Below are 9,345 nucleotides of genomic sequence, written 5' to 3'. Positions count from 1 at the left end.
GGGACAAATGAAAAAGCCATTTTTAAAGTCCCCAGAGAGCCTCAATAAATGGAATACGTTCTCCATTCAGGCTAGCCCCACCGAGATAAGATAATCTGATTTGGGGGGAGGATCTTCTGATCCTGCTTGCCTGGCAAACTATCATGTGTCATCGTTGTAAAAAAGAAATGGATGCATATCGCCATCTGCATATACTCTTTTATTAACATCCATATCCTGGTGTTACTGTACTTTTAAATAATGGCTGGTCAGAGGGTTCTATTTTTATATACATTCCCTCAAAATTCCTTTGAGAACACACTGAAATGGCCATGTGACATGTAACCTAGCCTTCAGAGAAACAATGTCCCCTGACCAGAAGATGTCAGTAGTAAGTCATTTTTGACTGGTTTCTGCGTCCTCAGGGGTGTCCATTAACTCAACATTACCAAAGCTAAATCCAAATTAGTATTAGCTAACCCTAACCCTACACGTACCTCAAAGCGCATCGCAGTTGTATAGCAAATATTTACTTAAATTACCCTGAATCAAAGACATCTTCAACATGTGATGACACCGGCTATAGTACATTGGGCAGGGATATAAAAATCGAAACTCTTTGGTCGAATTTTGCAACTTCAAGGTTTAATGAATAAAATTCGAGCACAACGTCAATAGACACAGTACAACAATAGTTCTATTAATGCATGAAGTCTGTATTACATTATAAATAGGGATGTGTTAAGCATTATTTTTTTAAGTGGTCATAAACATACACGTTACACGTCTTTACACATAAGCTTATCAGCAGCCAGAGATTAATTGTGTTCCACAGTACCTGTAATGTACAGTAGAGTACCAATGATACAGTGACAGTCTACCAAAATGAATGTTAAAGTTTGAGCCCCAAGTCTCAGCCAACCGTATTGTGATTTCTCTGAAATTAGATAAAAGATCCACTATATGTTTATCTTTAAAAAAAATTACGCAAGTAAAAGTTAACATTTTGTTTAAAAGTGTTCAAGTTTAATGCCAGGTTACCATGGGCATTTATCAATCCACTCAAGTCAATTTATAAATATCGACACTGCAGTGCTTTAACCTCGGATCAAATAAATGTGCCAGTGACAAAATGTCTACATTTCTAATAAAGGGTTGAACTTAATGGGTCTGCATTTAAGGCGATCTTAACCAAGGAGAGTGAGAGGCAAAGTTTCTAGAAAGATCCCTTTTTATAGTTTCTAATAGGCTGATTTCTCCACTTAAGTACATGTTTATCAAGCACAATAGTTCCACAAGTAGAAACAATAATTCCCTGTTGGCCATGTAAAATATCGCTCCCAGGCACAGTACCACTTACAGATTAAAGTAAGACTTCAAATTTCAAACATCATTTACATAAATGTTCATATAAAAAAAAATATATCTGAACAGGCTAAATGACTGCCACCTAAAAACCAACTTAAGATACTGCCAAACGTGCAGTTCCCTATTTAAAAGCATAAGACCTTCAGTTTGAAGCCAACTCGAACGCCGTGTCTCTGTTGGTGAGCAGCTCCTCCACCTTTACCTTTAGTGACTCAAACCAAAGGGAAGTGCGCACGCGTAAGCAAAACGAGAACAGCTGCAGAGGTCGTAGCTTCGAGGGTGCAGATGTCAGCATTTGTCGTTCTGCATTTGTCTAAAGATAATATACCTCAGCACTCCAACTGTGCCGGAGTGTTTGTACTATAGAACATGGGCAGTCATGACTAAATGTCGCGGCGTGACATTTGACTTTGGTGGGTATGTAAACATGAGTAAATGGTACGTTTTGAAAACGTTTTCCCTGTGTCAGCTAAAATTGGGTGTGACAATGTAACAAGACCAATGGTTGCATGCATAATGGTTAGATAGCTGGCACTGAATAGCCAATTTCTTCACCTAAGTGCTAAGGAAAATGAACTTTTTGCAGGAAGGGAAGAGAGAGATATTGCTGATACTTTGATGCCAGGCTGCTTCAAGATTGCCGATACAGTCTAATAGGAGTGTGTGCATTCAGAGATTTATAGTCCTGTTCCATTTAGGTCCCTAGTCCTTTTCCATAGCACCTTACGCTGTTCACAGATCAGAAGGTAGGTAACATATCAAGTGATGTTGATGTGCTCCCAGACCTGTGCACACTAATTCTGTGTCTACAGTGCTGGCGAGGGCCAAGGGTCTAAAATGGAATCAAGCCCAGGCATAACTATACTAAAATGTGTTTAGCAGCAGTGACTTGGGACTTTCTGAGGAGACAGCTAGTCCTTGGGCCTCACCACTGTTCCAGAAATATAGGTGTCATCATCTCTAAAAGGTACCAACTGTCTCCAGAGGGGCTTAACTACACTACCCAGCAAACACCTGGGGCAGAAGCGGCGGCGGTAGCCGGTCGTTCTCCATGTTGTCCGAGTCGATGGCTGAGGGAGCGGGCGGGCGGATCTCCAACGGGTACTTCTGTAAGATCTCCTGCACATCGCGCTCGACGCTCTCCTGCCAGGAAATGAGGTCACTCTGCAGGCTCCGAGCCCCCTCCATGACCCGCTCCTGGCGGCTGCCCAGGCCCGAGAGCAGCTCCAGGTTCTGATAGACCTGGGCCAGGGCGGGGCTGGAAGGGCCTGCTGCCGGGGTGGTGGACGGGCCGCCCTCGGACTCGCTCCGCCGCGGGGAGCCCTGGCCTGACATGTAGCACTCAAAGTCCTCGGGGCTTAGGTTGAGAGACTGGGCGTCCAACTTCTCTATGAAGGCTACGGCGCAGCACTGCGGAAACGGAGAGAGAGAGAGAGAGAGAGAGAGCGAGAACAGGCGTCAGAATGCTTTCGCTATGAGGAGAGGGCACCTGTGCAACAGACACAGTTGTACAGGTGTACATGGCAGCCACAGTCGACGCCACACACCAGATTGGTGAAGTAGTATCCGTCCTCCCCGGTCATCAGTCTGCTGGGGTTGCAGAAGCGGGTGATGTACTGGATGTTGGACTGCAGCCGCGGGGGGTTGGCCTTCAGCACGATGTAGATGAGCGTGGGCAGGAAGTCGTCCGCCGAGGCCGGCTCGTCCTTCGTGATCTTGATGGCGCTGAAGATGTGCTTGCTGCAGCGCGTGATGCAGGCTAGCTTGTCGCGCGGCACCCGCTTCGAGTCCATCTCGATGACGTCTGGGGAGAGAGAGACACGCACACACACCGGTCAGTTTGACATCTCACTTGGATGGGGATTATTTTGGGGACGTTCCAAGTGGAGGGTCCCCCATTAGGCCTCACCTGTTATGGCTTTCACCACGTTGTCTGACACCTCGGGGTTCTCTTCATCTACAGGTACACACAGCATCTGGATGGTCACCCAGTGTAAGGCCCTGTGAAATATACACCGACACACACTTTAGGTGCAATGCAAAGCAAAAAGCCATAGAGACGTGGCCGATGACCTATGTCCCCAGAGAAGCAATGGGTCAAAAAATGATAATATATACATATAGAGTCTGTGTTATATTTATGCGGGGCTCACGTAAGAGAGATGTGTCAACAACAAAACATTCGCCCAGTCAGTCAAAAGCAGGGTGGATATTTTCACGTGTCACGTTTTCTTTTCCATGTGTCATGCCTCCCTTCCCAAAGTGTACACGCCCATGGCAAACACGGCCTGTTGGCCCGTACTCTGTGTTCAGTCACTGCTCATGGGCAGGCGGACTCACCGTATCCTGTTCTGAGTGGCCAGGTCCTTCTTCTCGTCCTCTTCGTCGGTGGTTCTGTGGCAGAAGACGCTCTTGTACAAGCGGGTCATGATGTACTTCTCCACCTGATCCATCACTCTCTCCACGCTCTCTGGCGAGCCTGGGAGGATCCATTAAAACGGCTCATTTAATCATTTACGAGAAGATTAGTCATGGTGATGCAATTTGGTTAAGTGGAAAGAAAAACGTTGGCCCAGTGTGAAAGTGTTCCAAAATGCTAAACTCTAAAGCACTCCGCCACCAAGAAAACACCAGTGGTTAAATAGTTAAGTACCTAAGTCTCCATATTATCACAATTTTCAGAGAAAACATATATAGTATATACGACAAAAACTGTAAAATAACTACGCTTATCAGCTCTGGTATTCACAGATAACAATTGAACATCATGTTAAAATGATTAAGCCAACCTTTGAAATGTGTCATGAGGCGATCTGACAGGTTTTGATAGAAGTCCTGAACACACTCGGACAGCTCGCCAGCATAAAGTTCGTCCTGGGGGGACAAAGGTCAAAGGAATTTTCCAGAACCATGCGAAGATCAATAAACATGTAATGAATTTTAACATTCACATGGCAACAATATTCCATTCTAGTTCCACACGGAAGATAAAATAACTTTCTATTTACAACATAGAAAATGAGATAGCATAGTTTAATTTAAAGCACTGAAGACACAACATCCTAAAGCAGGCCGGGCTAGGCTTCCTCAGGGGGTCACAAAATTCAACACAAGTGTTCCTTGAATTACGTTGAAATGGAATCAGTCGCGTCAGCAGACTGTTTGCGACTAACCGACGGCCGTTCAGAAAGACGCCTACCGTCTTGTTGGCCATGATCTCCACGAAGGCTCGACTCTGCTTGTGGACCTCCCGTCCTGGCTTCGGCAGGGACTTCAGGAAGTCCACAAAGTCTCGGGTGGCGCGGTCTGTCTCTATGCTGGACTGCCGGCTAATGGAGGGGCTTGGAGTCTTACCCTCTTTGTTCTCTGTTGGTGACACACGGAGGGGGGGGGGGGGGACAAGACTTATTACCTACGGCCATGTTCCTCTTCAGGGCTCCACTAGCTACCTGACTGACCAACGTATTGATGAGGCCCCTCAGGCTACCCAAACTGACTGTATGGTGGCGCGAGAAGCAAATCAATCAGAGAGGGCCGGTTGAGCGTTGGTCCAGAATGGCTGAAGAAGCGTCTTCAACACGGCTTCGACTATTCAATCAGCGGGACTTGAGACCTCGTGTCCAAATGTTGACAACATTTTGAGCCCTTCTACGCTTAATGGCGTTCCTGGCGGCACCTCTCACCCTGCACCCTGAACTCGTGACCTCTCCCGCTGGGTTTTTGTCAGCTACCATAATCCCAGCTCCTACATAGCAGTACTAAGAGAAACAAAGGACTCAATCGTTTATGCCGTGAAGCTGGCAGACAGACGGACGGACGGACACCCACCTCTCAGCCTCGCCACCAGTGCTGCCACAACAAAGACCATTCGATGGGGGTACAGACAATAAACAATGTGTGAGTGGAATGCAAACAGTACTGGAACGACTGATGGCACACTCTGTCAAGTACATCAACACACACACAAAGTGAGTATACACACTAGTCGGCACACTGCTTGCAGTCTGTTTCCTAATGCGTTCTACATAAAATGCATCTGCCTTGTCACACACACACACACACTCACAGCAAACATTTTAAAAGGCAGTTTGGCTGATTGACAGTTCTTTCAGCCAAACAGACCAAGCCAATCTTAATGCTACCAGTTTGAAGGGATACCATTAGGGGGAGACTATTCCTCTAAACTACTCCTCTATCATGGGTTTCCAAAAGGAAACCCACCCAGGATTTCCTAGTAGGTGTGACAACTAATAGGAACTCGAGTCGGCGCCATCCACTCCAACGGGATTGACCATTACCTTCAGTGGGGGAACCCATTTCCCAGGGAGGGGTAAACATCCCTCTCCAGTCCCGCACCCCTGGAACCTTCTCCTCTCTCTCAGAGGGGTCTGGGAAGGAGATGGACCAGGGGGTGGAGGCGAGGGCCCAGTGGCCCAGAGACACAGACAGGGGTCGGGGGAAACGGGAGGAGAGGTCATGGGGGGGAAGGGGGAGGTCCAACATGGAGATCAGACGGAACAAGGTGGAATGGACGTGGGTCATGAGAACAATGAACGTCACAGAATAAACAGATGCAAACCAATAAAACGACGGTGGCTGATAAGTAGCAGCTGATTGGCTCAGGTGAGAGAAAGAGGAGGGGGAGAACTGAGGGGTTGAAATGGTGGGATGGCAAAACGATTTCCTTATCGCAAGGTGTCACATTTGAAGGAAGAGTTGTAAAGCCAGGAAGTTGGAAAAAAACACGAGAGAATAAAAAAAACACTGATGTAAATAATAAAGACACGAGTGATGGAGACTGGGCCACCGATCATGAGAGAGATAATTCTTTCTTTTTTTTTTTATTATAATAATTTTTAAAAGTATGGCGGTCAAAGGGGTCATCTCCATGCTGAGATAAGCAATCGGAGACGGAAGACGAGAAAAATGACTTTGCCCTTGATTTCGGCCCAGGACCGTCGGAACGGGCACAGTCTATATCAGTCCTAGCCGGGACGGTGTGTCTGTCAGATAAGACGCCTAAACTTTCTTGGCTCCCTCTAAGCCAGGCTATAATAGGCAGTAATGGGCCTGAAGGAGAGGAGGATACCTAGTGGATCAATCTGTCTGCCGTGAGCTGAATGTGACCTGCATTAGCGCATTTGGGGATCACTGCCAAACTGAGCTCATGAGACACATCCTGTAGTCTGAGGACAGACGAGACAGCAAGCCCAGGGGTGGGAAGAGCGTGGGTGAAAACGTAAACATGACTGTTTTACTCATCGCCCGAGTATTAGAAAACCCTGTCAGTCAAGCCAGAAAACCTGTGAACCTTCTCTGTCTTTGTTGACAGTCAATACACCGTGTTGACCAATGAAGTGCCTTGTATATTGTGTGGAAAGCAGATGGTCGAGCTCGTCGCCGGGGAAACAACCGGTACCTTTCTTAGGGGCGGTCCGCGACGAGGGACTGAAGAACTTCTTGACCGTGGTCACCTTGCGGGTCTTCTCATTGGTCTTCTTCTCTTCGAACTTGGAGAAGGTGGTGAGGGAGGGCTGAGGCTGGGGCTGAGGTTGGGGCTGAGGCTGGATGCTGGCATAGGCAGCCTCCTCCTCCCTCTGCAACCTGGGAGAGACGAGACAGACAGAGGGAAAGCAGGGAGAGAAGGAGCCAGCGTTTTACTAGGTTCCACGTGATGGCACTGCAGAACATACGAAACATTTTGATCCCGCTTGTCCCTACTTAACGTAAGACAAACATTCACTTTTGAATCATGAATCGATGGCTGAGGGGAAAAACTAAGACTCGTCAATAAAAAAACTGTCCGACCAAGTCATTTATCCATACGGAAAACAGTATGCTTGTGCTTCGGCTTAGCGCGACATGCGATGTCTGACAGGATGATTACATCTGATCTGATCTGTCAGGAAGTGTCATGCCTGTGGGCGGCGAAGCCAGGGGCCCTGTATGGATCGCTGCCCTCGCTCGCAGTGTTTCCTCCCAAGCTAAGCAGCACCACCACCAGCACCACCACCAGCACCACCACCAGCAGCAACACGACCGCTCACGTTACCCTCCCTCCCCCCTTACTTCTCAGCGAAGGCCCAGTCCTCCTGGATCTGCTTCTGCCGAGCCTTCTGGTACTCCTCCCTCCAGCACTTGGAGCACAGGCCCTGCCAGGCCGCGTTGCCGTAGTAGCCGCATCCCTTGTTGCACAGCAGCTCCGACTGGTCCACGTGGATGCCGCGGCGCTCCGTCCACAGACTCATGTTGTTGCCCGGGCACTCGCTGGCGGGGAGAGATGACATCGTCACGACGACATTAAGGCATGCCCTCACGAGACAGGGAAATGGACGTAGAATTCCATTTACTTGTTATTGTGGATTTCTACATACAGTTAGGATTTGGTGTAGGCTTCACCTGCATACGGCTGAACCATCATTCAGCTGAGGACTGTTGACAGGCTAACTTGCAGTTGCTGACGTAAAGGAGGGCCTATTTAACACACCTCACTCACATAGGCCTAGACCAGTCTCCACTGGGTATCACAGAAAACGGACTGCTTTCCACATAGCAAGATTCACCGACTTCTCAAAATAGTGTAAAGGAAAAACGTACACATCCAAAAAAACTTCAAACACAGCAGATGTGCTGCGGTTACGTGACTGATTACATGACACCCCTCTGACATTTCAGCACTAAGATGCCGCAGGGCAAAAGTCAGTCTGCATGCAAGGAAGTGAAAATAAGATCTACTCTGAGAAACAGACCCCCTCCGAAATGAGACAGCAAACTACAAGTTGGAGTGTTTTCTTAAAGAAGCCCACTTGTAGCCTAGGTCCATTCCTTACTTCCTCATAGTAACATCAAATCAGATGTCTGATGTGTGTGTGTGTGTGTGTGTTCCTAACCGATTTGCAAAGCACAGCAGCACCGAGTACCTGGTGGGGTTGTGTGTGTGTGTGTGTGTGTGTGTGTGTGGGGGGGGGGGGGGGGGGGGGGGGGGGGGGTAACAGGAGCCATCTCCATGGCAGGAAGCACAACCATCAGAACATTAATATTTCATGCAATGCTAACACTGCTTGGCTCTGAGCGCAGAGGACACTGTTGTGTGGATACAGTGACTACTAATGTGTTTGTAAATGTTTCCAACGGGAGGTTAGGACTTACAGTACCCAATGTGTTTGTTAAATATATAATTTGGTAGGTTGTTAATGAGTTTTGACTATACTTGTATGCACCTTGCATTATACAAGTCCTCATTATTTGCTTCTAAGTAGGTAGGTTAATCGATCCCAAAGAGTAATTGAGTAAGTAACAGGAGTACATTGTCTAAACCTCAGTTAAAACAGTCAAAGGTTAAGCATGAGTAATCTGTATCAAATATTTGTCAGTGCTTTATCAGCAGAAATAACTTTATCTGCGACAGGCATAAAGTGTCAACATGGTCCAACTGAGAGCATGACGTCACCAAAACCGCACATACATACACAACGAACATCGTTATGCCTGTGCTGGTAGTCGAGTATAATACATACACAGCCGTCCACTAAAATGGCAGCACGCAGGGATTGCACAGATTAAATCTAACTATAGTTTGCAAATGCAAAAGAGGGAGCTCAGCTTAATATGTATGATCCTGCCGAGTATCTATAAACTCAGTATTTAACAATAGAAGAACGCGTTAGCTTGGATGGCTATCTAGCTAGTGCTAGTGAATGTGTTCAAGTGCCACTTCAAGGGAATATGCAATCTAGATAGCATTTTATCAAACTGCTAAATCATTGATCGGTATTTTGCACATGACCTGGCAATATGGTTTTAGCCTTACCTTATATTACAGTTCTCAAGGACGACTTCTCAGACTAGTGAACCTCCACTCCTTGTTTCAGAGTGAATCTGGATGGTGAGTATAATAGGAGGTGGAGCTTGGTGCGCCTCTAGCGGTGGGAGTTCATTGTGAAAATCACTCGGAATTTTCACAATGTTTTATTGTTGGACATATTGTTACATATTGTT

The 9,345-nt window shown here is 47.0% G+C and overlaps 1 protein-coding gene across 2 annotated transcripts; it reads right to left on the bottom strand.

Annotated features, from left to right (window-relative positions):
* Positions 1-607: 607 nt before the first annotated feature.
* rabgef1 (RAB guanine nucleotide exchange factor (GEF) 1) lies at positions 608-9,237 on the bottom strand. 2 transcript variants are annotated; one of them, XM_047019993.1, is made up of 10 exons: positions 9,158-9,237; positions 7,417-7,614; positions 6,767-6,951; positions 5,646-5,735; positions 4,547-4,713; positions 4,137-4,221; positions 3,688-3,826; positions 3,257-3,348; positions 2,895-3,151; positions 608-2,757 (listed from the first exon to the last, which is right to left on the bottom strand). In XM_047019993.1, exons 2-10 carry the CDS (start codon positions 7,593-7,595, stop codon positions 2,347-2,349), a joined length of 1,605 nt encoding a protein of 534 aa, XP_046875949.1. In that variant the 5' UTR covers positions 7,596-7,614; positions 9,158-9,237; the 3' UTR covers positions 608-2,346. The 2 variants fall into 2 exon arrangements, with proteins under 2 accessions (XP_046875949.1, XP_046875950.1); XM_047019994.1 differs by lacking the exon at positions 5,646-5,735.
* Positions 9,238-9,345: the final 108 nt, after the last annotated feature.

This window comes from Hypomesus transpacificus, chromosome 5 (genome assembly GCF_021917145.1).
Source record: "Hypomesus transpacificus isolate Combined female chromosome 5, fHypTra1, whole genome shotgun sequence".
Taxonomy (NCBI): Eukaryota; Metazoa; Chordata; class Actinopteri; order Osmeriformes; family Osmeridae; genus Hypomesus; species Hypomesus transpacificus.
Note: the sequence above shows the minus strand (reverse complement) of the source record. Positions and strands in the feature narration are given on the sequence as shown.

What these genes read in the sequence shown, in the direction of transcription:
- rabgef1 (XM_047019993.1), bottom strand. Translation starts at nt 7,595, where the DNA reads ATGAGTCTGTGGACGGAGCGCCGCGGCATCCACGTGGACCAGTCGGAG. An exon ending in AGATCATGGCCAACAAGACG is followed by an intron (nt 4,222 to 4,546) that starts GTAGGCGTCTTT and finishes TTGTCCCCCCAG; the next exon opens with GACGAACTTTATGCTGGCGA. An exon ending in CGTGGTGAAAGCCATAACAG is followed by an intron (nt 3,152 to 3,256) that starts GTGAGGCCTAAT and finishes CTCTCTCCCCAG; the next exon opens with ACGTCATCGAGATGGACTCG.